General features: G+C 40.7%; 1 protein-coding gene across 6 annotated transcripts; it reads left to right on the plus strand.

Moving 5' to 3' along the window:
* Positions 1–446: 446 nt before the first annotated feature.
* arhgap28 (Rho GTPase activating protein 28) lies at positions 447–25,810 on the plus strand. Of its 6 annotated transcripts, none has more exons than XM_035530599.1 (16): positions 530–547; positions 670–729; positions 13,030–13,214; positions 13,611–13,831; positions 16,147–16,222; positions 16,371–16,543; positions 17,004–17,169; positions 17,253–17,344; positions 18,801–18,878; positions 20,469–20,628; positions 20,898–20,980; positions 22,329–22,526; positions 22,830–22,964; positions 23,127–23,254; positions 23,336–23,397; positions 23,653–25,810. In XM_035530599.1, exons 3-16 carry the CDS (start codon positions 13,055–13,057, stop codon positions 23,742–23,744), a joined length of 1,824 nt encoding a protein of 607 aa, XP_035386492.1. In that variant the 5' UTR covers positions 530–547; positions 670–729; positions 13,030–13,054; the 3' UTR covers positions 23,745–25,810. The 6 variants fall into 6 exon arrangements, with proteins under 6 accessions (XP_026857662.2, XP_035386492.1, XP_026857679.2 ...); XM_027001878.2 differs by lacking the exons at positions 530–547; positions 670–729 and adding exons at positions 9,983–10,123; positions 10,245–10,299; XM_027001886.2 differs by lacking the exons at positions 530–547; positions 670–729 and adding exons at positions 9,983–10,123; positions 10,281–10,299.
* Positions 25,811–25,897: the final 87 nt, after the last annotated feature.

Below are 25,897 nucleotides of genomic sequence, written 5' to 3' on the forward strand. Positions count from 1 at the left end.
CCAATTAAAGGTGATCTTGGTTAAAAATCAAATGCATTAAGAAACAGGGAGCAGACGCCCAGCTTTGCTACTATTTAAAAGTATTGACATTTATAGGATTCATTCATAAGGTTACACTGCTTCTTGATATCAACATCTTGTCTGTCGACGGGTATATATAACGTATATACGAGGATAATACCCCTCGTGTTAGAAGATTTATTATTGAAAAGGAACTCAACCTAACCATGATACCCGTTATTTGACTAATTTAAAACCCACATAAAGGTCAATAATCACGTGAATAATCAGCATCAAACGTCACAGGTTCTGACTGGATATATTTAGTAGGAAGAAATTAAATTTCAACGTTGAGTCGGAGAATGGTCTAGCTGTAATTCTTGGCAAACAATGAAATTATAATGCAAGCAAACCTTGTCTCTGATTGGTCGGGTGGAGTGCCTCTCTTCTTCCTGCTAGTGGTGTCCGTAATATGAGCACGCGCGAAAGGAGCAATAAATTGCATTATTTACTTTTGTGCTGGGAGAAGTACGGGCTGATTTGAAAGGTACGCTACACAGACCTTGGGTCTACAGTAATCTACCCATGGTAGCGCAATTCTTACGCAATGGATGTAAAAGAATCGGGAAGCGTCGTTTTAACTGCTTACCATTCATTCACTGCTTCAAGGATACATTTGGCGGATGAAAGCCATGTTCCGAATAGGTCCACACCTTCTCCCGTTAGCAGGTACAGCCAACCTCAAATATCTGTTTTAAGTTTCTGAGATGATGCATATTTCTTTTTTTGTAATTTTACATTTTAAGTACGTTATATCTTAAAGACCGTTATAGTGGCCATATGTGTAGAAAAAACGCGTGCGTTTGAAAGCTTATTCAGACATAGAATGTGTGAAACGCGCGTGTACAGTTTGCAAACAATAAAACACGTGATATAGACATTTAAATGTTAACGTTGTGAAATTGCATGCCCCCGTGGTCCGCAATCATTTAAAATTTTAATGGATGTCTAGCGGCTGTAGAAAGCTGGCAAAGCTGTAGTCAGAGTAGAAATGCAAAATGTGGGACCAATTGTAACTCGCTGTTTGAACACAGGACCTTATCTCGCTTACTTCACTTGTCCAGAATTCACAATCGAAAAGTCCTTCCCTCCTTATTTTGCATGTTTTATTACACAGGTGACTCTATGTCGTTTCTACAAGTCAGGCATAGACTGAAATATGCAAACTCGTTTTGACAATCTTTTATCTTCATGTCTGATGATGTTAATGCGAGTATCAATATGTTTTAAGATAAATGGATGCCATTTATATAAAAACATAAAGGACCAGTAATGATGAACATAAACATGGTCCCTGCTGCAATTTCCTTTATTGTCAGTCGTCAGAAAAGCTGATCAGTGTAGGACCTCAAGCATGCTCAGTGGTCCAGAATATGAGCTAATGTATGTAGTAAAGGCAGGAAATAAGCCAGAAATATTGGTCAATTAAACAAATATAAATGGTTCTTTGGAAGCAAAAGAAGCAAAATTATATCAACATTAGGATTAATGTCTACTGGTCAGGGGGATACTATGAGGTTGGATACTCCTACTCTTATGCTAGTCTATTCATAAAGTTTCTAAGTGAGTGCAAGTCAGCTAAAAGTTGTATTTATTATTATTGTTATTATTATTATTATTATTATTGCTATTTGGGTTTGGATGAGCTTGGCTGTAGGTAAAAGAAAAGTGCTGTTTTTGTTTGGATATCATCTCACTTACACACATACACACACACACACACACACACCCGCCCACCCTTCCTTACAGACTCACATCCTCATACACACACTAGGAGAGAGGAATATTTAGACTCTGCATCTGGACTCCATGAATGAAGAACCTCAACTGCATATCATTCCTTGTGCTGAGCCACTGACTAGAGATTCCTAGCTTCTGATTGGCTAGTTGTACTCTTGTATCTCATCAGGGGGTGATGTAAGTGAAAAGCGGTGCCAGGGCAAAGTAGTAACGGGGTATTGTGTTACTCTAACCTTTCTTTCTTTCTTTCCTTGCCTTTTTAATTATGTCCTTTTTTTTCTCTTTCACTCTCTCGGTGATATGCCAGGGACTGTTGGTAGGAGCAGTTAATACATCTAAAAATATTTACATTGCATTTTGTATTTACATTAGGAGCTAGCCAGTCAGTCTGATGTTGTGGATAAAGATTTCATGTCTTAAGTGGGGTGATCCCAACACCTGTCCTATCAAGACCAGGGCCATCATCCATGGAGGTTGGGGCTCTGTCATGTTTTATTAAGTGGTAGATTCTTTTTCTCACCATGCTCTAGAAAAAATTTAATTTAATCTGTCTTCTTTTTTTTTCTACTTCTAGGAACATTTAGCTGTGTTCTCTATGTAAGCTAAAAAGGCTTTATGAAGATTAAATTCTGTGAGGTATTTGATTGATATGGCCCCTTTATTAATCCCTGAACCAGTTATTTCTGAACTAATTAAATTCTCTGTCTGCCTGCCATGTAAAATGACATTAAAGCTGTGCCTGTGTGCGCATGCACAAATACACACGCGCACACACACACACACACACACACACACACACATACACACAAAAATGTCGCCCTCCTATACACTTTTGGAATGTGTAAAGCATGCAGAGGTGGTGTGCATGTGTTGGTCATAGTGTTGATGCATGGGTCAGTGTGACTGATGAGCAGGATTGTTCACTTTGGTGAGTTTGGACTTGCACACAAAGCTGCTGACCAATTGGTGCTTTTGCAGTTTGTTAAATAAAGTGATCAGCTTTTACTACTGTCTGTACAGTTGGATCATTAGCACCAGTTACTTCTAGATGGTTCTAGATGCTCAAGGCCAGGATAAAAAATGCAATAGTCTATAATATTCAGTTTTAATATCCCAGACATGTTAGCATCACTCACTACTAAAAGGATTAAATATTATTTTCTTCTTTACATTTCTATTTTCTTCTGTATCATATTATATATATTTGTTTTATAGAGATGCCTTGTTTGACTGTTTTTACGTGTTTTGTGGGTAATTTGATGGTCTGTTGGTTAACCACCTTTTGTTTTATTTCTAATATGTTTCTGTTGCACCCTTGTGACTGACCTATTTAATGTGACTGCAACCATTGTTCTGCTGCTGCTTGGTGTGGAGACAGGAAGCTTAACTCTGGCTGTTTGGAGTGGCAGCATCTTGGCACCATTTAGAGATGTGGCCTGTCAGGATTACTGTCTCACAACATACAGCCAATATGCCAGTGTTCTGGCATCTGACATCTCTCACAGCCAGAAGAATGGTGGAAATATTCAGGCCAGTATAGAGCACAGATAGCCTGTATGTGTAACCTCTATGTTTTGGAAATTTGAGGAAGTGAAATGTACCTGGTTTAAATTCTGCTGTAGAACTGAAATAACTACATGCCACAGTGCTTTGCCTTGCAAAAAGTGCTTTGCCTTATGTCATTAGATTATTTGGGATTACTAGAGACACAGATTGTTCCAACTAGAATTTTTATGGGAAACATGTTCTTAAAGTTCAAAATTCAATAGCAATTAATTTGTCGGGAGATATTTTTAAAATGCTGAACAGTGCAGTTGTTCAGGTTGGACGATGCTTGTGGATTGCAGACTTCAAACTCGCCAAAGATTCTCCACTGGATTGACATCTGGACATTTACTTGGCCATTGTAGACCATACACCATTTTGTTGTTGAACCTATGTTTGCTTTGGCCTTGTGCATTGTCCTGCTGATGATGAAATTTCTCCCAAGCTTTAATATTTTTATTTATGTATTTTTTTAGTGGCTTGATGGTGTTTTGATGTGTTTATTTAGTAATTTCTACTCTCTAGTCATCTTCCCAGGAAGGACAGTTGTGTGCAGAGTTCTTGATGTCATTGACTGGAGCACCTTCACTTTGGTCTCCACTGAACTCTGTAGCTACTTTATAAGTGATTCATGACTTCTATGGCTTCCAACGCAAGTTCTTATCCTGCTCTGACACCGAGTTTCTTGGACAGTAATATGTAGCTTCCATTTCCATGCAAGTGATCCAATGTTCAATGAGATCCAAGCATTTGAATATTATTTTGTAGCCTTTTCCTATCTTGTGCATGTCCTATAATATAATATCTGGAATTTCCTTAGACTCCTCTTTGGTCTTCATTTTGTTTATATTCGCAGTCCTCTATCCAGAAAGGCTTTTTAAAAATGACTTGTAAAATGTAAAAGCCAATTGTAAGCCACTTATCCTTATTAGGACAGTTTCTTTCATATGTGTCAAATTGGAGGTTTCACAGGACAGGTGTTGAATATGCAAACATTTTTCAACTGGTAATTTTTACCAGAGGATATTTTCTTGCATAAAGCAAATATCACTTTCACTGAGTAATTTTGAAGGTCAGTCTTTTAAAATAAATTATGTCCCAGTACAAACTCGGTGTCATTTGTAATCCAGAAGAATATGGTCATTATTAAGAGTTAAATGAGTACTTTTGCAAGACAGTATTTGACAGAAAAAAATAGACAAAGTTTTATAATTTATATGCAAATAGTGGTAATTCTGATTAATATGATAGACAATCTTATAGTCAGGATCACATAAACTGTGATTTATGTGTACTTTGGCAAAGTCCTATAGCCATAATGATATGAATATCCAAATTGGCTGCTAGCCTGACACAGACTAATGACCTCATGAGAGTTAAATGCAGCAGGAAATATGTATGGAAGATGCTTTTCATAGCACTGCTCATCCACATTCCAGAGGCGGGGGGGGGGGGGGGTTGACTCAGGTAGAGAGTGAATACTGCACATTCTACTTTCGTACAGACATGAGAAGAGGTTGCCATTTATGATACACTCATCTAGAGAAGGATCCCACCATGCACAGGTAAACATAAATTATCCTTCCACCCAGATATTCCAGTTAACTCATATAGGAATTGCTGTTAAATTTATGGTTGCAGTGTATTGTGGGTCCCATTTTATTGGAGCTGATTAGATACAGTAACTGGCTAAATAGGTAACAATTAAGATCATGTTTAACTTTTTGTTATATGAAGTTAATTTACTTACTGATGGGGAAAGATGTCATGAACTAAATGCTGTCATTACTCCTACAATTTGAAACCTTTATGATTTTGGCTTACTGGTGCTGGTTTTTATAGTATGTGTACAGAAAGTAGATAAGAGCTAACTGGGAAAAATCGGAGATGGAATGTTATTGTGAGTATCAGGATTTGTAATGAGGGTTTATTCATGGAAATTAAAGACTTATCTTATCCTTGATTCAATACTTTGCAATGCTCTAAAATCTGCACGTTGCTTACCCTGTCATGTAGCACATGAGTAGTTTACATATAAGTAGTCATAAGTAGTTTAGATATGCAATGTATGTCAAACAATTAGAATAATTGGATAAAAACTTTTAATCTTTGGGTTAAAAGGCATACTGTGTAGTCATGGAAACAAGTTTCTTTAAAGTTTTAAGTTCAATGAATAGATGAAACATTAGGTTAAAGTCACAAGGGGTTCAAGGCAGTTTTATTGTGTTCAATTTTTTAGCCTTTCTTGGACAAACCTAAGAATGGCCAAAGGCTTCATAGCAGTTTGTTTGGAGTTTGGTGTTTGTTTGACAGGCTTGTGCATTTAGGGAATGTGTGACGTTCTAGATAAGCAACATGAATCATTAACTTAGCACTCAGTGACTGACTCCTCAGCATCCAGGTCATTTTGCAATCCCCTCATGCACACATGTTCAATTGTATTTTGGCCCTCTACCATTAGAACTCTTTTGCATAATCTGGCAGAATGCTACAGAGAGGAGAGAATTTTTGGTAAATGTGTTAAGTTAGAATCTATGCAAAAAACAGGAGGGATAATAAAAATTCCAAGATCTACCTTATCACTAATGAGTGTGCCATGTCACAGAATGGAACATTGTCTTCAGTAAATGGCTGTAAAAGTGGATGTGATAACCTTAGAATGCGGAACACCTTAGAGAATGTTGAATTCTATTCCATTTCATTTGTGTTCCACTGCAGCCTTAAACAAATTTATATTATGGTGGTCACTTGTCCATATAAACCTAATTATGGGTATAAATGGGCATAATTTGTATATTGCATTTCCTCCCTCAGTCACTATTCAATTTAACAAATCCTTTTGCAAAACTATGGAATGCAATGTGTTTCTTTTTTATTTCTTTATTTTATTACCTTGTTCCTTTGGATATCTTTTCAAAGGCGCATATATATATATATATATATATATATATATATATATATATATATATATATATATATATATATATATATTATATAAAATATGCATGAAGTAAACTTCATCAGAGAGGGTTTTAAGCAAAATTCAAAGGCCCAGACTCTCAGGGCTAATTTTCCAGGTAGAGTTTAAGACAAAAAGTGAATTGTAAGCCAACTCTATTGCTTGACATCCTCAAGCACCGGGAAGAAAGTGGGTTTCCCAATCTGAATCAGAGATCACCTCTAAAAATGTTATTCCTTTACTACTCTACTTTCCATGATATGCCAGTTTATGGTCTTTGGACTACTGCTTTTATAATGTTACTGTCTGAAATAGAGCTTTAAATGTTCTTTTTTGTTGTGCCGCCATGACTACTGCTTTACCCAATTGCAATTACACAACCTAATTTTTAGGATGTTAATTTCATGAATTGTGTGTGCGAGAGAGTGGGTGCTGGGGATATGGGACTACATCACACAATATGAAAAGCCATAAGCTTCCTAGCTAGCTAACACCGCTGACCAATTTGATCTAAACATCTGTAAGGTAAATTAGTATTTTATTCACCAAACTTAGCAGCAATCTTTCCTGTTCCCCAGAAGGGAAGGATGTGCTGACCACTAAGAACTGAAGCTGTCTTTCTTTTTGGTGTTTTCATGCTGTTGCGTACCTCCTAACTGATTAGCATTGAGAGTGTGGACGTTCTGTACTTGGGCTATAAGTGAGGTGTGAGGTGAGCTGTTAAACCAATGAATACAGCATATTTGCTTTGACCTGTATATGACCCAATGACATGCTAAAATAATATTGATCAATGGAAAGAAACTCTGTTCACGGCAGAAAGATGACAAATATGTTTTCACTGAGGCGTTCTGCTGGACAGAGGACAGAGAGCTGAAAAACTGGACTGACTGGTATAAAACTGAACACCTGGCCACCCTAAAGAGTGTGTGAGCGTGTGTGTGTGTGTGTGTGAGCGTGTGTGTGTGTGTGAGCGTGTGTGTGTGTGTGAGCGTGTGTGTGTGTGTGAGCGTGTGTGTGTGTGTGTGAGCGTGTGTGTGTGTGAATTTCAAATATCTCAAAAAAACAGTTTGATGTCCTAATTCCTTCCTATGTCTCTAACCAATGCACGAATTGTAAATGGCAGTGTACCTCATCCAAGTAACTAAAAAGTGACATTAACTACGCAAAATATTTTTGGTTTGTAGCTGGGCATTTTGACATAGCTTGTACATAGCATGTAATGGATTCTTGATCAACAAATCATGCTCTCTAGCTACCAGGTCCAGGTTTTGTTGTCTACTGATTTAAACAGTTATTAAGTACATACCTTTTAAAAGTTAGTTGTGTACAATAAAGCATTCCACACTGAGCTGCTGTTTGACAAAGGAGTGCTTATTGTGGTTATGACTTAAGCTCATGTGACCAGGGATGACGAAAAACATGTCACCCCCCCCCCCCCCCCCCCCCCCCCAAATCTACAGCTGTCTCCTATTGCTCATATCAGCCACAGGCATTCAAGATCTGTTTGTGGCAATTCTCTGCACTGGATTATTCATGCAAGACATTTTAAAACCAAGTCATTCTTTTCTATTTCTCTGATGTTGAATCCATGAATCATCACAGTGTTGCTTGCCTAAATCTTCATTTGTAGTCTGACCATCTGAAGCACGCCAGATTAAAGATCAGCGATATTAACCTCTCTGAGGCCCTGCTGTACTGATCTTTTCTCTATGACGTCCTGTTGTTTAATGCCCTGCCTTTAAACATCTTTTGAGCATCGCAATGTGCTGACCCATGAAAAGCTTCAGGTTTAATGAACAGACCAGCCAGTGTTGTTGATGGGTGACACTGAATAAATATAGCCCCTCTGGGGCTGCCATCAGAGTGAGGGGATTCCTCATAAATCCCCCACACACTGCCAAAAATGGCACCTGGCTGCATTTGCTGAGAACATGTGGCAGTTTGGGCTGGGAAAATGTTTGTGCCCAAAGACTTACATTTTGAAGCTATAGATACTTACTGCTTTTATATATTTATTCCTAACTGATTAGTTTTAACTATCACCATTTTTACATTTTGAAGATTTTCTGATACATTCTTCTGCATACTTGAGTTCTTAAAGGAGCTACATATGCCTTTTATTTTTGATCATTTGAAGTGGGAATACATGCTAACTACACATCTAAAAATGCACTGTTTAAAAAAAAAAAAAAAAAAACTTTTTTGAAAATGTAAAAATGGTATGCCATGATGCCATAAAAGTCCAGTGTTGTAATTTTTGCTTTTGAACAAAGACTGCCAGGCTAGTGATCATTTGCAGAAAGGCCTCCAGATGTGAGTAAAATCAATGTGTAAGATAATACAAGTGCAAAGAATGAAATTTGACAAACTTTCTGAAACTAGCCTAAGTGCTAATGTCATTGTGACTGGATAACAACTGCTCGGTCTCCCTAGTCAAGCTGTCACACTATGAAATGGGTGCAGTGTGTTTAGGTCATGATTAAGGGTCAGTGCTGGAACCCTCCAGTGTTGGGCCTGGTACATATGGTTTTGTTAAAGCTCTCCAAGGCATTTTTTTAGAATCCAGATGTTTCTTATTTTAAGGTTTAACTGGGGGATGTTGACATAGTTTTCTGGTGAAATCATGTTGAACTGATGGTGCTCAATGAAGCTGAAAACCTTAGCTGATACATGGCAAGTCTACACTTCAACATTTTCCAACAATGTGCCACAGTCAGCAGTTCGGCACATTCTTTCTTTCACTCTGTTGATTTTATCGGCATAGACATGGATGCCCATTTTAGTCAATATGAGAGATGGAAAAGGTTTTAGTCGATTAAATATATGGCCAGTGAAAGGCCATTTAGACCTTTGACAAAGCACTCCAAAAGGTTTTCCTGTCAAGGGCATGGAGTTAGAGGACCCCACCCTACATGAATTGCTTGACAAGTTGGTTTAAGACAAAGGCACTAAAATTGGTTCTGTTTTTGAATAGCTATTGCTTTTGAATGGTGCTCTTGGCACCAAGGCTCTAGTGTTGACATTCCTGGAGGAATGAGGTCATGATTTTTAAGGGCATTCTGCTTTTGTCTTTGGTTTGAGCAGCCTCACAGGGCTGAACACCAGTGTCCCACATGTTTCTACTTTAGCACTTTTTCATTGACCTAAATTCATTCTAGGGTTGCCTGCTGTTGATGTGGTGGTTTTGCCAAAACGTGAAATAGCTGTTGTTCTTTAGTCAAGACAAGGACTAATCAGTTGTTTATTCTAGCTAGGGGTGTTTTCCAGTGCAGGGAACAAGATGTGTGTGGTGATTGATAAGAAACTGGAGGAAATGTTCATGCATATGTATGCCTTATAAAAGATTAAGGTAGTTTTCAGGTATTTCTGTGGAATGTTTTGGATTTCCAAAATGACACTTTGCAGCTGCTGAGACCTCAGATCTGCTCATATCACCCTTTAATTTCACCATACTTGATGATGGAGTCTTCAAGAGACCAGCCGATGTAAACAGAGAGGACAATGGGCATTTAATGACCTCAGAAAGGAAGTGGGGGGCTGCAATGATTAAGGCAGGAGGAGGCTTTGAGCTGAGCTGGAGAGAGAGAACAGGACAGGATGAGCTGGGGGGGAGAGCGAGAGAGAGAGCGAGAGAGAGAACAGGACAGGATGAGGTGAAGAGAGAGGAGGGGTGGGGGACATGGAAGGCAAAAGTGTATGTGCTGGAAAGTTGCTCGCCTCCAGCGGAATGGGAAGCATAGATGCAGAGAGGGAGGGGAGATGAGTTTAGGTTACACTCACAGTTCCTGCCACTGCAGGAGGAAATCCTGAGATTGGGTCAGTTTAACCTTGTCGTGTCTGTTTCTGTTTCTCTCTCTTTCCTCTCTCTTTTGCTCCGTCTTTCTTTCCCTTTGCTTTCAACTGGCTTTGTTTTTATGATCTATATCTCCGTTCCAAGTGGGATACCCTAATGCCCTTTCTTCATCCTCCCCAGCTGAATGAGACGCTGAAAGGTAATCGGTGCTTTCCTCTCCAACAATAGGCGAAGTCTGTGTTTGCTAGGGATATTTATTCTTTTGGAACATTTAGTATTGTGTTTCTTGGTTGGATGATCTGCACATGCTAATTACACTAGACTTTGCTGTGCACATTCATTCATGAGCTTGTGCGGTGTGTTCTGTGCTTTTCATTTTCAAAGGCTTTGTCAGGATTTGTGCTGTGCTGAAGTGGAAGTAAGAAGCATGTTCTTTAGTTATGTTGTGCCAGTGTGCACATCACCTATCTGTACTAAACTCACTGTAGTGCTATACTGTGTAGGAATTCAAATGTAGTATTTCAAACTCTTTCCCAGATTAACAAATCAGTGCTGGTAAGCACTTTAATTACTTTTCAGTGTCTGTGATGGAACGTTTTTGAACAAAAAGTATTTAAACTGGCAGATGTAGATTCTCTGATGGATCCTTTTGTTTATTTGAGCTGTTTAGAGTAATGAGCTAGAGGTCCATGCTTTCTCTCAGTACCTGTTTAGTTTAAAGGAGTCATTTATGACAAGTTCCTAGCAGCATGCATTTAGAAAGGAATGATGGCAAAGTATGGCCTATAGAGTAGTCATCTCTGAAATGTGTTGTGAAAAGTCATGCTGTGCATACATACCCATTGTCATGGAAGCTGCAGGTTGTGCTGGTTATGCGAATTTGAAATTGGCCGGTAGCACCAAGTTTGTTGTAATTGAGTAATCTGATGGTGAAATAATGCCTCTCTGTCTGGTGTCTTGGACTGTGAAAGTGGCTCTAGCTATGCATCTGAATTCCTGTACAGGCTATGCTGAGAAAACGCACATCACTTTTATGTAGGGGAACTTTTTTTGTGAAGTTTATGCACTTAGCCTAGCTGTGTTAATCTTGGAGAAACTTGTCTGATCTGTGTAACTGATTTATTTGTACATTCTAGGGAACATTACCTGTCTGTTTGTGTCAGTGAGAATCTGGCTGTGGAATAGTTTTCATCACCACTCCATTGTACATACTCATTAAGGACACATTTGCTAAGATAAATTTAGAAAAGGAGGAGCCCTTATGACTGACACAAAGTATATGCAATGCCTTTATTTCTTAAGAGAGAGTGCAACAGGCAAACAAAATGGATATGAATTTATTTTGATAATAGCCTGGGTTGCTATTGGTCAGGAAATCGGATCTTACAATTCCAGTATCATAGGAACAGATGTGAAAAAGCTGGTGTGAATATCTGTGTACAGTTAAGTTTGGAATGGTGTGATTGGTGGTTGCAGCTTTCCTGGCAACTTCTTTTGTAGGAAATCTGCAAAGCTACAAAGTTGTAACAATACTATTTCCTTGGAGGGCACATTGGCCTAGCAAGAGAAGTAGACCATGCATCCTGGCTGATGGGGCTGTAAACCTGTTTTTCAACAAGCACTGCATTCTTGTGTGACCGTCAGTGAATGAAACGCCACAGCTTAGACGCTAACCAGAGCATCATCTAATGAAAGCAGTGGTATAAATCTGTTGGGATGCATTCCAAAGTCAGATGGAGATTACATAGGCTTCCATGCCAATCTAGATTCAAATGAATCATTGCACCGAAATGTTTTCGTGTGTGTGTGTGTGTGTGTGTGTGTGTGTGTGTGCGCGCGCGCGCTATACTTCTTGGAAGAAGTTTTGGAAGTGATGAGCAGAAACCTCTTGGGGAATTCGGAAGCTATTAGAATGAAGTTCTGCTTTTAACACATAAACCATTTTGCATGGTTCTGATCGATAACTTCCTCTAAGTGAAGTCTGCTTCACTTCCTGGCAGTGAAACTGAGAGAGCTAATAAGAAGCCTAGCAGTTCATCGTCAGCTAGTTCATCCTGATCAATATTTGAGTAGGAAGTTGAGAATCTAAATTGGATCTGATTGCTTTGCTTTGTTTGTTTTGTCATCTTAGTTTTATTCTCTGAAACCATTGAAGTGGTATCACCTTAACTGGAGAGTGTTTAAACTTTATACATTGTTTACTTTTCTACCATGATTTCAGCTTATCATCTTACCAACTTCTATCTTGAAGATTCCACAGTGAAAAGGTGGAGGGGTGGTCTGTTCAGATCTTTACCTCCCTCTCATCTCAGCTGCTGGGGCAGATAAGGGGGAAGGTCTACGTGGTGTGCCAAGCTCTTTCATCTCTGATTCCTTCAAGGAGGCTCTGAGTGTCCAGCATCCCATTGGACCTCATCAGCTCAGAACCTCTGCCACATTTTGGGCAGCATTACTTGTTCAGTGATGTCACCAGGGCTACGTGCAATTACAGGCCTATAGTGGTGAAATGGCAAACAGACGCCCTATGTGCTGTGTTGTGGGAGGAACAAGGGCAGTGTGTGCTTCCTGATAGTGGCCATGCTACTGTCAAGAGTCTGGTTCTGTCTGAAGCTGGTTGTGGTATGCCAAGTCTGCTTTTGTGGAGTCGCCATAATGATGGCTGGCTATTATTGGCAGTAAAGCCAGGATATGGATGAGGGATGGATTAAAACACTCCTCAGCTGGGCCTGCTCTGCTCAGTGCCTACCTCTCCGTGGGTGTAAGCACTCCATCCATGGTTCCTTTTGCAGTAATGCTGATGTGGTCTCCTACATGCACACCTCCACAGTGATTCATGGAATGTAGTTCTGTCATTGTGTTATATCACCATGGTTCATCTGAGCCACATGGGTTTAAGTAACTATATTCGTACTGTGATGCATTCTGGTAGGAAATCCCAGAATCGGCGGTTAGCGATGATGACTTCGGCAGGGGCGATGCCTCCCTCCTCTCAGGAGCGCTCAGCAGCTCGAGACACGCGGCTGTCCATGGAGGACTACTGGAGAGAAGTGAGGAACATTGAGGAGGCCTGTCCAGAAGGCCAGCAGGAGCCAGTCGAAAAAGGCGTCATGGATGGTAAGTGCAGACCATACCATGAGATACTGTCTGTTTATAATTTGTTTATAACTTATAAAGTTTAGAGGAAAAATTTAGATTTAAGATGTCATAGGATTGCGCATGCTCAAATCGTGTACAGTCCAATGTAATATACATAATCCTATGAGTATGTAATGCTTAAATCAGTTTTATATTTTATGCCAAATTTTTTAAGTTTAAGGCTTTCAGACTTGTAGTTTGTAGTTCAGCCATTGTGACCTGAATAGAAGGGGGAAAAAAACATTTGTATTTAAATCATTTGCATATATATTTAGAAATCAGGTTTTACTACCAGTCTGAAGCCTAAAATAGCTATAGCTGACCTGCCACACATTCATTATTCTGTCTAAGGTATAACTGTAAATTCCCCATTAGAAGCAGAACTGGAGGAAGCTTGGTTGCATGAAGCAGGTCTCTCCACGCTGGTGTCTGGAACTCTGACTGACAGCCCAGCTGAGGCTCTCCTCTCCACACTTACGCGATCCCAGGCTGCCATGGTAAAGAAACGCCTGGACAACTACACCCAGACCCTGCGCAAGAGGAACAAGCAGCCCATACGCCACGTTCGAGACGTGTTCTCCACAGCTGACACGTTGGTGAGCTGAAGGCGCAGAAATACTGGAGATATCATGTATGACTGGGCGGATGCTGACTGTTAGGTACTTTTTTTTTTTTTTCTGAAAAGACGTCACCCTAAAAGATTTACCAATCTTTGGAGTGTAGTGGCTTAAATTTACTAGCTTAATAGTCTTGAATAGCAACTTGATGTGCATATACCTTTTTTTAATTTTACTTAAGTTAACTCTTGGTCTTCAAAATATTTTTTTTTCAAGTCAAGGTTAAACAGTACATTCATCTGTCTGGGTTTTAAAATGGGACCAAATATCCTGCAGGATTAGCTCGTTCTTAACATTACTGGCCCCACATGTCATATCCGCTGCACAAGCTCTTGTCCTTCAGCTGTCTGACATGATTGTGTAGGCGAAGGGTAGGGCAGCTTCTCTTCCTCAGATCCTGTGTCATACCGAGTGGGAGTGGTGGTTCCATACATGCTCAGGGGTCCTTGTCTTTTAGGCTCATGCAGATGGCCTGCCTGACAGCCGTGTGCAGAGCAGGAGAGGGAAAGGCAAGCACCTCGTGAGCATGCAGAAGATGCACCCACTGCTCAACTCAGCTGCTCTCTGCTCATGCGAAAGGCGTCAGTCTTCACAACTGAGACTGGAATGTGGAAGGTCCAGAATGGGCATGAGCATAAGGAAGTCGCAAACAGAGCTTAAATTAGCCATCACTGACTGGCACGGATCTAATGATGAAAGCTAACAGGAGGAGAACCTGAGACTGCTCATGTTCTATCTCCGATGATTTTGGGCTTCTTTGTTTTAGCTTCAACATAGCATGTATGAGAGCTGTGGACGGAGCAGAAAGGTCCTGGCCTTTTGTGGAATTTATGCACAAATGCCAAAATAAAGGAGGCTCTCAAGACCACCACAGTGTGAGAGTTTCTGGAGTGGATGACCAACTGGTTTGTCCAGCCGGGACTAACAGTAATGAGTGTTATAGAAACACAGCAAACTTGGAAATATTTGGAGAATGCCAATAATACATAATTGTTTCTTGAATTTAGTACCATTTTAACATCATGTAGCCAAAAATATAGTCTGTTCGAATGTTCTAGTGGACACTTGGACAAAAAATACTGAGATAGGGGGGAGACAGATGGAGAGAAATGGAATGAGTGAATGAGAGAGTGCAAGTGAGAGGGAAATATAGGGAAAAGAAATGGAGAGAGAGGAAGACAGAAAACTGGCAGAGTGTATGGCAGTGACTCATAGCCAGCTGGACTGGCAGCTGAGGCACACTGCCTTGGACACCCACAGTGTTGACTGTGGCTAAGCTAAGAATGCAGGTTTGAAATAGAGCTACAAACAGTAAAGCGATATACCAAGATCATATTTATATCTATACAGGCAAAGCTGGCAATTCTTTCTGGTGAAATAAAGCTTATAGAGAGTGGTGAATCCCAGGAGGAAGTGTAGTTATGAAAATAAACTGATCAGTTATGACATGAAGTGCAGGAAGTGATTCAAACTCTGCATCTCTCCACCAGCCATGTTCAAAAAAAAGAAAAGCTCAGAAAAGCTCTGTTAGTTTTATTTTAAACAGTGGATCGTTCCAAACTGTTTGATATCAAATTATTTGCACAATTATTGAACAACTGAATCAAAGAAAGCTGAGAGATAGGTGGACATTGAGCTTTAATTAGATTTAATGTTTTATTCACCAAGATTTGTAATTACAGTGCATTGGCTATCATATATTATTACTAGTGATTGCCCTTTATGTGGCAGAAGCTTGAGTGTTTGCTTTAATATAAAGTAGAGTGAGAGAACAGTGAGTTATTTTTCAGGTGAACTGTGAAAAGGCCCTGGTTGTTCAGTGCTTGAATGGAAACTCATTTAGCTGCTTCAAGGCTGAACAGTACACAGGGTTCAAAACCTGTCTTAGGGCTATTTTCAGCCCTGGTTTTCAGCAGAGGTCAATGGGTGGTCTTTGAACAGCTTTGAATGGAGAATTGTGAAACTATTATTTGAACTCTTTGTCCCTCTGTTGTGTTCTTACCCTCACTGCATTCCCCCAAATCCACTGTATACCCATGTGTTGCTTTTACATATAGCAGGATTTGGCCTTCATCCTTCTAAATTGTATAACTAAACAACCATAAACATGGTGTCAGCTGTGTTAAACAGCAGCACCCCTCCACTGTTCCAGCTAGTGTTATCTGTTATAGCACATCAGATTGGCTAAAATGTTTGTACTTTGTTATTTATCACTTGGGGCTGAAGTATGGGTTTCGGGATAAGAGGGATTGATTTTATATGATTAACCATGATTATGAATTTTGTTCTTACAGCCAGCTGAACCCACACCCCCAGTGTCCCCAAATGGCCAGATTGTACAGAGGCTACCCCACTGGACCCCTCCAAAAGGTTAGTTAGGGGCTCATCGCCCCAGTGAAATACAGCTCAGTGCCCAAGTTTTCCAAATTATCAGTTGCGACACTATGGTAATGTATTTTTTTTTAATTGACCAACATATAGATTTGAGTGTTAAAGTAAGTGATCGTGTTCGTTTCAGTTCGTCAATCGTGCCCTGTCTTTACCTCAGTGGAGAGCAGTATTTCAGGACATCACCTGGAGCCGAACATCTTTTCCTTAGAAGTGCCGTACTCTGAGGGTGTGACGGCTCATCGAAAGGGCCTTGACTGCCGGGACTGCCAACGGACCAGGATGGGGGACAGGGGCTTATTTGTGAGGATGGGGACAGGGATTTGCCTCTGAGGACAGGGAGCAGGGATATATACCTGTGAGAATAAGGACAGGGATCTAGCTGTAAGGACAGATGATGGAGGCTTATCTGAGAGAATGGGAAAGCGATTTACCTGTGAGAACAGGGGACAGAGGCTTAGCTGTGAGTTTGCCTCCTTTCCTTACTCTAATCACATGGCCAAATGGTGAGGATTTGCCCAGATGTCTTGCAAAGCTTGCAGTTGTTGTTGTTTATTTTTTACATTTTTTTGCATTGAGAGAGGAAAAAAAAAGGAAAGCAGGATAGGACATTTTCATCAGTATTGGATGCAGGTCATTCATTATAGAGACCTCTGGAGCAGTACCTTAATCTGGGTTAAAATCCATATATCATAAAACATACTTTCATATGTTCTCTGATGTTAACTTCTTAAAGGACTTTCCTTGTTATTTATTTAATTAGAGGTTTCAGATTGTGAAGCCAAAGCAGGGGGTGACAAGAATACAAGACTTATCCTCAGAAGACATCAAGAAGATTGGTTACATCTCTCTGATTGAGCTAACCACCTTTTATGATGCCATGGGTGTTGAGCTGAAGAGGAACCGAGCGGCACGGAGCAAAGGCCGGGGTGAGCTCTGCTGGAGATACCGTTTTGTTTCTGCGTTTCTTTTGGAAGCATCTTGGCTGAACACTTCTCACTTTCCTCTGCAGAGACTGGCATATTTGGAGTTCCTCTGACTACGCTGTTGGAAAATGACCAAAAGAAATTTCCTGGTTCCAAAGTCCCGCTTGTTTTCAAAAAGGTGCGCAGCTTATCTCTCTGCGTGGGGTTTGTTTTTGCTGGGCCATGGAGTGGGTTTTTGAAACAGAACAGTGATGCTTTTTCTGGTTCTTCCCAAAGTGGAAAGTTGGAGATTGGGATTCTGTACCCTGGCTGCTCTGGAACATTCTTGGTCAGCACTTCTCAGGGTTAGGTCACAGGCACCTCCCTCCTCATCTTGGGCCACCGCGTGATATCTGGTGTTATTCTGACCTGTGTTGCCCTTTCTTTTCATTCTTAAAAAATTATTTCCCAAAAAAGCCCATCACATCTCCCCCTTGTTTCAGCACTTTGCCTAGGAGGGTAGGAGGACTGCTCTAAACTGCTGTATTTCTCCTCAGACTCTCTTTTGCCTACTGAGCATGGGGCATACTCTATATTAACTGCAAATTGGTAACCCCTTTTTTCCGTACCATTTTGTTTGGGAAATTAAAGTTATATTACTCTGCATTTCATAGATTAATCCATATTATTGGCTAAAAGTATTAACAGAACAGAACTCCCTTTGCCAGTGAAATTTAGCTTAAGATTGGCCTTAATGGTTGATCAGTAAAGCACCTTGTATGCAAGAGATGGCACGTGATCTATTTCAAAGGCGCAAGCACAAGAATATTCTATTCTACAGTGCTAAAATACTAAAAGTGAACACGGTTTATTAGTAGCAGGTATACAGTAGACCACCTATAAGAAGTGAAGGCACATATCAGGCTATCTGGGAAGATAACTTCTGTTATAAAACCCAGCAGTGAAAATTGTAGTGATTTCTGCTTCAAAGTGTTATATTTTAAGACAAACTTCATGTCAGACAGCTGAATGACAAAAGAGCTCTATTATAAATATATATGAATGTAAAGTACTCAGTGTGGCACTCCTGCTGTTAAAATTGATTCTTGTGAAAGAAACAGCAGAATAAAGGTATGGATAACTTCCATGTTATTCTCACAGCTGAGGATAGTTTTACTGCTGTTCAGTGTCATACAGTCATTTTATAAAACCCCAAACATCCATCTCTCTGAGCGCCTGCACTCCAGGGTGTTGGCAGGTTCAGTACTGAATTAAATAATGACAACACAGCCTGTCCTGTCTTGTTTGCCTTGTTTGGGCCTCAGTACTTGACTAAGAGTCTTTCTGTCTGATTGGATTATCAGTAACAGAGATAAAGCAGCTTCTATCTTTTGTTAAATAGCTGGAATGCTGAAAAGTAACCCTTACACTGCCCACAAGAGTTATCTCTGAGCATCTCAGAGAGTCAGAATGAGAAAAAACATTGGAAGAAACCAGCAAGATGGAAACATGCTTGCATAAGCACCTTTAGGTTACTGAGCAAACATGGGACATTCCTGAGCTCTATAAGCATAATCATGATTGAGCAATGTTGTCTTGATATGGCAGGCTATCTCTGAATATGTTTGTGTGTGTGTTTACTTCTTGGCATGCAGCTGTTGTCGAAGCTGGAGCAGACGGGGCTACAGACTGAGGGAATTCTTAGGGTGCCTGGCTCAGCCTCTAGAGTGAAGGTAATTTGTGGCCTTGAATGCAAATTCATCTTCATGGGCCTTGTTTTCATACCACTCTGTTCATTCTTTAGTGTTCCCCATGACTGAGGGAATTTTTGTTATAGCTTTACTCTACACTCTGAGCCAAAAAAAGTACAGGACAGCTCTGAATTTGTGTTCCACTTAAAGATTAGCTAATCTTAAATCTCTCGAGCACCATGTGTCATGGCTTAATTTGGTTCAATGTATATATGTATGTAGATATGCTGTTGGCATTAGAGAGCCACAGTTGGCTTCGGTTTTGCAGACCTGCTGACGTCATATGGTGAATGTATGTCATGAATGGAGAGTGGATGGTGCCTGACTTGCGCACTGAGCTTTTTAAACCCTGATGTCTATCTTCCACTGCTTTGGGGTCTTGTCTCTTTGCCACTATATTCATTCTTTACTGCTCCCCATGACTCTTTGCCCCAACTGTTTATTTTTACTGCTGCCTCTGCGCCCTCTTTCTTTGGGTCATGTGTTGAGTTTGCCATGTGTGGGTGATGAGAGTGCATTATGGCTAGCAGTATGTGGGTAGAGGAGGCCCTCCTCTGGCAGTGCACCCACTTTCCATGTGACCTTAGCCCTGTCTGGGACGAGAGCTGGCAGAGATGGATTCCAGAAGAGAATTTCAAGGAGCAGCTGTATCTTTTAGCACATGATTAGCAGTTAATTAATAGCGCTTGAGTCCAGATAAACATTTCTGCGATAGCCCTTTTCTGCCATAGGTAGAGAGATGCATTTAAAGATGACCTGTTTATAGCCTCCTCCTTCCCACCAAAAGAGCTTACTTCAGCACTGCGAACATGAAGAATAACCCAAATATACTGCAAGCTGTTGGACATGTGGAACAGATAAGCCCAGCTAAAAGACAAACCAGAATTCTGATAGTGATTTTCTTTTGAATAACAATAATCTCTGATCAGGCTAAATGGGTCCTGATAAACAATCATTCAGTGAATGAATCAAAGACAAGTGAGAATTACAAAAGGATTCAAATTAAAACCAAAAATAACTGCTCCTAATTGTTTTTATATTATTCAGTCCTTTATGAAACCTGATTTTGGTGTAGTAAATTACCAGCAATGCTAGTCACCATGAAGGAGACTGATGCTCTAAATCTTGGTAGGAGTCCCTACCAACATGGCCGCTCCTCCCGTGCTAAGAAGGAACCTATTCGGAGGCTCTGGCCTGCCTTTTCCTTCTCTATGACACCGCTGCAGACCCCCCTCTTTGCTCTGAGAAAGCTGTCACGGTGAACCGCTTGCATAATGCAGGCTGTCGGACACATGGAGCTGATTATCAGAACTGAGTGATGACGTGTAGGTCTGCTTGTTTGTTTAGAGAGTGGAACTTCAAACTTAGTCTGTGGTAAGGATGTTTGCTGAAAGGTTTCTTTTAGCATATGATTTTTTTACAAATGACTTTGCTTGTGATGCTTTATGACAGCTCCAGTGAATGTGAAGAAAAGAAATTTCCTGCTCCTCCCAATATGATGGTGTATCCAGATCCAATCCGGGTAGCTGAAGTACGCCTAAATGGTAACGCTTTGTTTGTGTAAACCTGCAGTACCTGCGGCAGGAGCTAGAGACGAAATTTTACGAGGGCAGCTTTGACTGGGAGCAGGTGAGGCACAACGACGCAGCTGGCCTGCTGAAGATGTTCATCAGAGAGCTTCCGTCACCTCTGCTCACACTGCAGCACCTGCCTGCCTTCACAGCCGCCCAGAGTAAGCTCCTCCTGCTGTCCAGATATCACTGCACAGATGTGTAACACTTCTGTGTACACAAAGCAAAGCAGGTGATGAGTTTCACTTGAAACTGTGAGGAATTACCACATATGCTTTCTCAGTAACACCACGAATTATTGTAAACCCTTTTCCCCAGGTGGCTAGCAGATAATGTTGAAGACTCTCCCTATCACTTAGCAGTGTACTACAGGTGTGTGTGCATGCATGTGAGTATTGTGAGATTAACAGCTCTGTCCCTGCTGTGTCAGATATCACTTCACCCAGGCACCAGCTGCAGGCACTGCACCTCCTCATCCTGCTTCTGCCTGAGCCCAACAGGGACACGCTGAAGGTAGGCTGCTCTGCTGTCCTGTCTACTCACTACTGCCCCTACTGGGCAGTTATGCACTGCAGATGGAGTGATCACATCAGAATACCGATGACTCCCTGTGGTTATGGCTCTGATATATGGATGTGGTTATAATCTCATCAGTAGTCCAGCCCTGTGGATATATGATATTGGTTGTCATTTGAGTTTGGTTTATAGTCTAACAGGGTAGATGATGCATGTTTCTAATATCATAAGGACTTTGTCTAAGCTATCATCCATTACCAGTGCTTAGCATTTGTAAAGAGTACTGACTTGAAAGTTTTGAGGAGTATTCTGTCTGCTTGCTCTCCTTTGAGGCTAATTGGCACCCTTCAGTGTTTGAACTGTGTGGGAGGAGAAGTGGGTGGGTTGCACAGTCTTTCAACCTACTTAAAGGTAGCATGCAGGGTAGTGTGTGGCAGTCATCTAATTATGGGGAGAGGATAGATAACAGGCATGTTTGTGTGTGTGTGGGGTGGGGGGGTGTGCGTGTAGGTGCATGTGTGTGTGCGTGCTTGGGTTCATTCCAGTGGAGACACATTTGAATGCACTCCAGGTTGAAAGACTGGTTAGGCGAGTTTGCTGTGAACTATCATTTCATTGTTCATCAAAGAGAAGAAGCTGACACTTTTAATGCATGTTTAGAAGTAGACATGGCTTATTATTCAAAAGCTCATATTGCTTAGCAGGTCTCCATCTGTCTGTACTTCCCCTCTTTTTTGACATATGGCTGTGTTCTGCTGTCTTATCATTTTTGTTAGAGCCCCACATGACTTTCAGTAACTCAAAGAAGAAATCATGACTGCTTTTAGCCATAAATGCTTGCCAGTGTATGCTTATACCCCTTCTAACTGCCATTCTTTACATGAGAATGCATAAACAGACATTTCTGTTCAAACTGTTTAAAGAGAGCATGTGACATTCCATACCGCGAAATGCAAACACTACATATGATTCTGTAATACAGGCACCTCAGAATGGTTTTAAAATGTTGTGACTTTGCTGAGATTATGGTATTGGTATGGATATTATAAACACTTAGGTTTAAGGTATTGAAGTTTTCTCACATGACTGCGATGCATCATGACAAATCAGCTAAATCTGGTTCGTTTGTATGGGTTTCTGTGCTACTTTTTACCTAATTATTGTAAAAGCAAGGAAGTCCAGATATGACTCACTTAGCTAAGATTATACTGTCTTCTTCCATTTAGGTTTTTTCCATAACTGTTAAGTTCCTACTTTTATATAGGTACCAGTAATCACCATTTAACTGTTCTAGAGTCTGTTTTGTTTTCTGTTACTGTGTGTGTGGGTGTGTGGGTGTTTAAAGGCTCTCTTGGAGTTCCTAAGGAAGGTAGTGGAATTTGAGGCAATGAACCGGATGAGTCTGTGGAATGTCTCCATGATTGTGGCGCCGAACCTCTTCATCTGCCGGGGCAAGGTGGGCATGCAGGAGGAGATGCAGGAGGCCGTGGAAGCTGCTCACCTGGTGCAGCTGCTCATCATCCACCAGGACCTACTGTGGACGGTGAGACTCCTGTCCGCATGTTCCTGAAGAGACACCTAGTAATCTGCAAAATGGGTCAATGCACCTGAATAGTCATAACCACCAAAAGGAAGTGGTGGTTTAAAATAATCTTTAAAATGTGGCTACTCCTTAAGTTTTTTTTAAAACCCCCACTGGTGTGTTTCTGTAGAGGAATGATTTGGGTTCACCTAAGTTCACCAATGCTGCTTGGTCTTGAATTTGGAAATCTGTGAGATAGAGTGCAGACTGACCCAAACATGGCAGTTGATTGCCGTGCCGTGACTCTTAGTCTGTTTGCTTCAGGTGCCGTGTTTCATCATCTCTCACATACGGAAGATGAATGAGGCAACCATGGGCAAGAAGACTCCCAGCTCTGAGAAGACCAAGAGAAAGCTTCTGCGACGCCGTACGTCAGACAGACAGAAGGAGAAGAGCGAGGTGGGTGCTGGCTCTACGCGCTACACACACGGCCCTCGCTGGTCGGTTCCATCAGAAGCCGGCCAGGGTTAGAATAATGCATGGATATGGCTGCTAGTGCTAGGAAAACTGATAGTACTAGGAAGATTGAGCTGCACTAATCCATTCACCCTCTGATTACAGGTCACTGACCTTCGTGACGGGGTCATCAGGGTGCAGGCGCCACTCCATGCCAAGGTCTCCATGGCGATTCAGCTGGACAGTGGGACAAAAGCACGAGACGTGATGGCCCGTTTTGACTTTGAGAATGGGTGTGTGAACAGCTCTGTTCAACTGCACAATCACTGGCTTTTGGGTGTGTGGCTCACTAAATCTCACTGTCCTTTTTCCAGGCAGGGATCTCGAAGTGGTAGAAGACAAAGGCAGTTTCTGTTTGAGGTTGGAGGGAACATGGGTAAGCTGAAGATGTTCTCAGAAAAAGTGATGCTTCGCAATTTTGTCCCCTGCATTTTTACAAAGAATATGTAATTCAGTTGATTACTATATTTGATTGCTTCTACCAGTCTGTAAAATAAAGCTTAGCTTGTCACAAACACTTATTAATGATGTACTGCAACACTGCGGTGTTACCAGAGTGTCCCACATAACTACATATGTGATTGATTGATTGATCGATCGATTGATTGATTGTAGTTGTTTCGTAACCCAGGGGAGCGTTGTCTCGACCCAGATGCTCTCTTACTGGAGGTGTACCGTGTGAATCCCCACTGTGAATGGGTGTTGAAGTCCAGAACAACCTGAGTATACAGAGACCACAGCAAGATTGCTCCTTTTGCTGGGGAATCTTTGTGATCATCCTTACAACTGGGTCACAAAACCTGGAGGATGGATACGGCCTTTCCCTTACTGAAACCTTCACAATGGAGCCTGAGAATTCACTGACAAGCTCAACTACTTCTCAAGTGCCCCTTCCTGGATGGTTTTAAAGGGAATTTGAGTTCTTCTAAAATATGTGAATCTTCGAGTGGATATCTGAATTTCAGTTCAAGACTCTTGGAAAAGAGAACTTTTCTTGTTTGTTTTTCTCTAAGACTTGCATCACACATGACCAACACAACGCAATGCTGGCCATTGGGAGTGTCTGATGCCAAAACGTCTTGTGCTCATATTTGCAGTGGCCCTTGGGGCTTCTGTGGAAGCATGTTTTCATATTGCCTACAAGGACTCAACTGTAAAAAGCATGTACATATATTTATACCACTAATTTATCTAGTTATCTTGTAATTTTACCATGTAAACCGTGACTGGTTTTGTATTATTTGCAAAAGCTGCATGCTTGCTAGTAAGCCATTTGAACGTATGATATGATTAGGTACACTACAAAACTACGATACTATGAGCAGTCATATAGTGATTATTAATATTACCTCTTAACAGAAGGCAAACATTAATGCCAACTTAAAATGTGCTGATTTGGATTCTGTGTCTGAGTCACTGAAACAAACTGAATTACATGCATTTGAAGGCTCTGTAGACTGGAGACCAGCTGCTCTGAGCACTGTGCAACAAGTATGAAAACCTTTTCCACACTAACCTCTGTACTGTGGTTTCACAGTACAGCAATAAGTCTTACCACTAGGCAACTAAACTAATTGAGAGCGGTTATGAAACAACCAAACAGGCTCTTCAAAGTGAATTTTCTGGCTAGAGTAGATGGTTCATGGTGGCTGCTGTACTTGCATGAGTTGATGAGGACTGGTTTCAGCTGTGCCACTTCTCCATCATGTCTCCGCTGACTGCCAACACTGTGATCACCTACGATCACTCTGCAGCTTTTCTTATTAAGTATTGCTCTACATGCATTTAAAACAGAGGAACTAATTGCGCCAGTGACTGGTTCTTTTTTACTTTGTCAAAAATAATGCCAGTTTAAAAAATGAACTTTTTTTCTACAGTTTTTTGTGTGATGTACTCTGATGTATGTGATGCATACAATTATTATTTTTTGTATTAACATTATCATGACATTGCCATCATGTCACTTTTGTTTTCTGTTGTGAATGTACATGCAGTGAAACTGTAGTATTACAGTGCCTCAATATACTGAACAAAAACCATACTGGTATAATTTATATCATTTCATGTCCTTTACTGAGAGCAGGAGCAGATCAAAATCAAAATATAGGCTTACATGGTCATTTACATTTAAGTTTGTTTTCCATTAACAGTGCAAGATTAACATTGTTAGTATTTTCAAGTTTACTTTCTAATTGCCTGATACTCAATCATTTATAGCATTTAGCTGACGTTTTTATCCAAAGCAATGTAATTATGAACACAACAATTGAGCTTACTCGGGCCCAACAATGGCAACTTGGCGGTGGCAGGGCTTGAACTAGCAACCTTCTAATTACAAATCAAGCTTGGCCTTTGAATCTAAAGTTTCTAAACCAGTCCAGTTTCTAAAATATCTGATCTGATTGTCCACTTTCGCAATGTCTGACTCCTTAGTAAAGGCAGGGTGAAAAATCAGCAGGCGTCAGCCCCTGAGGAACAAAGACTCAGTACCTCTTCTTAAACCCCTTTACTAGACCAGCCTGAGAGAAAGCTGCTTGCAGAAACCGCAATATTTTCCTTAAGCATCTCATTCTTTCACTGGCACCATGGATCCATGGAGCAGGGCTGAGCTAAAGACCTGTCTCTGTTTTTATCTAACCAAAGCATTATTTTTATCCAGCTTGTAAAAGAAAAGTGAAATAAAATCTTGTGAAAACATAGTGAAAGTAAAACAAGTTTCCTTTTATGTCATGGACTATAATGTTGGTGAGTAATTTGTTTCATTCTAATACATACTAGTCTACAACGAATGTTTGTTTCATTTTGACTGTTCAGTGACCTTAGTGAGCTTTGAACTCGTTTCCTGAAAGTCTGGCCATGAAAATGGATCAAACAAG

Source organism: Electrophorus electricus, chromosome 10, assembly GCF_013358815.1.
Source record: "Electrophorus electricus isolate fEleEle1 chromosome 10, fEleEle1.pri, whole genome shotgun sequence".
Taxonomy (NCBI): Eukaryota; Metazoa; Chordata; class Actinopteri; order Gymnotiformes; family Gymnotidae; genus Electrophorus; species Electrophorus electricus.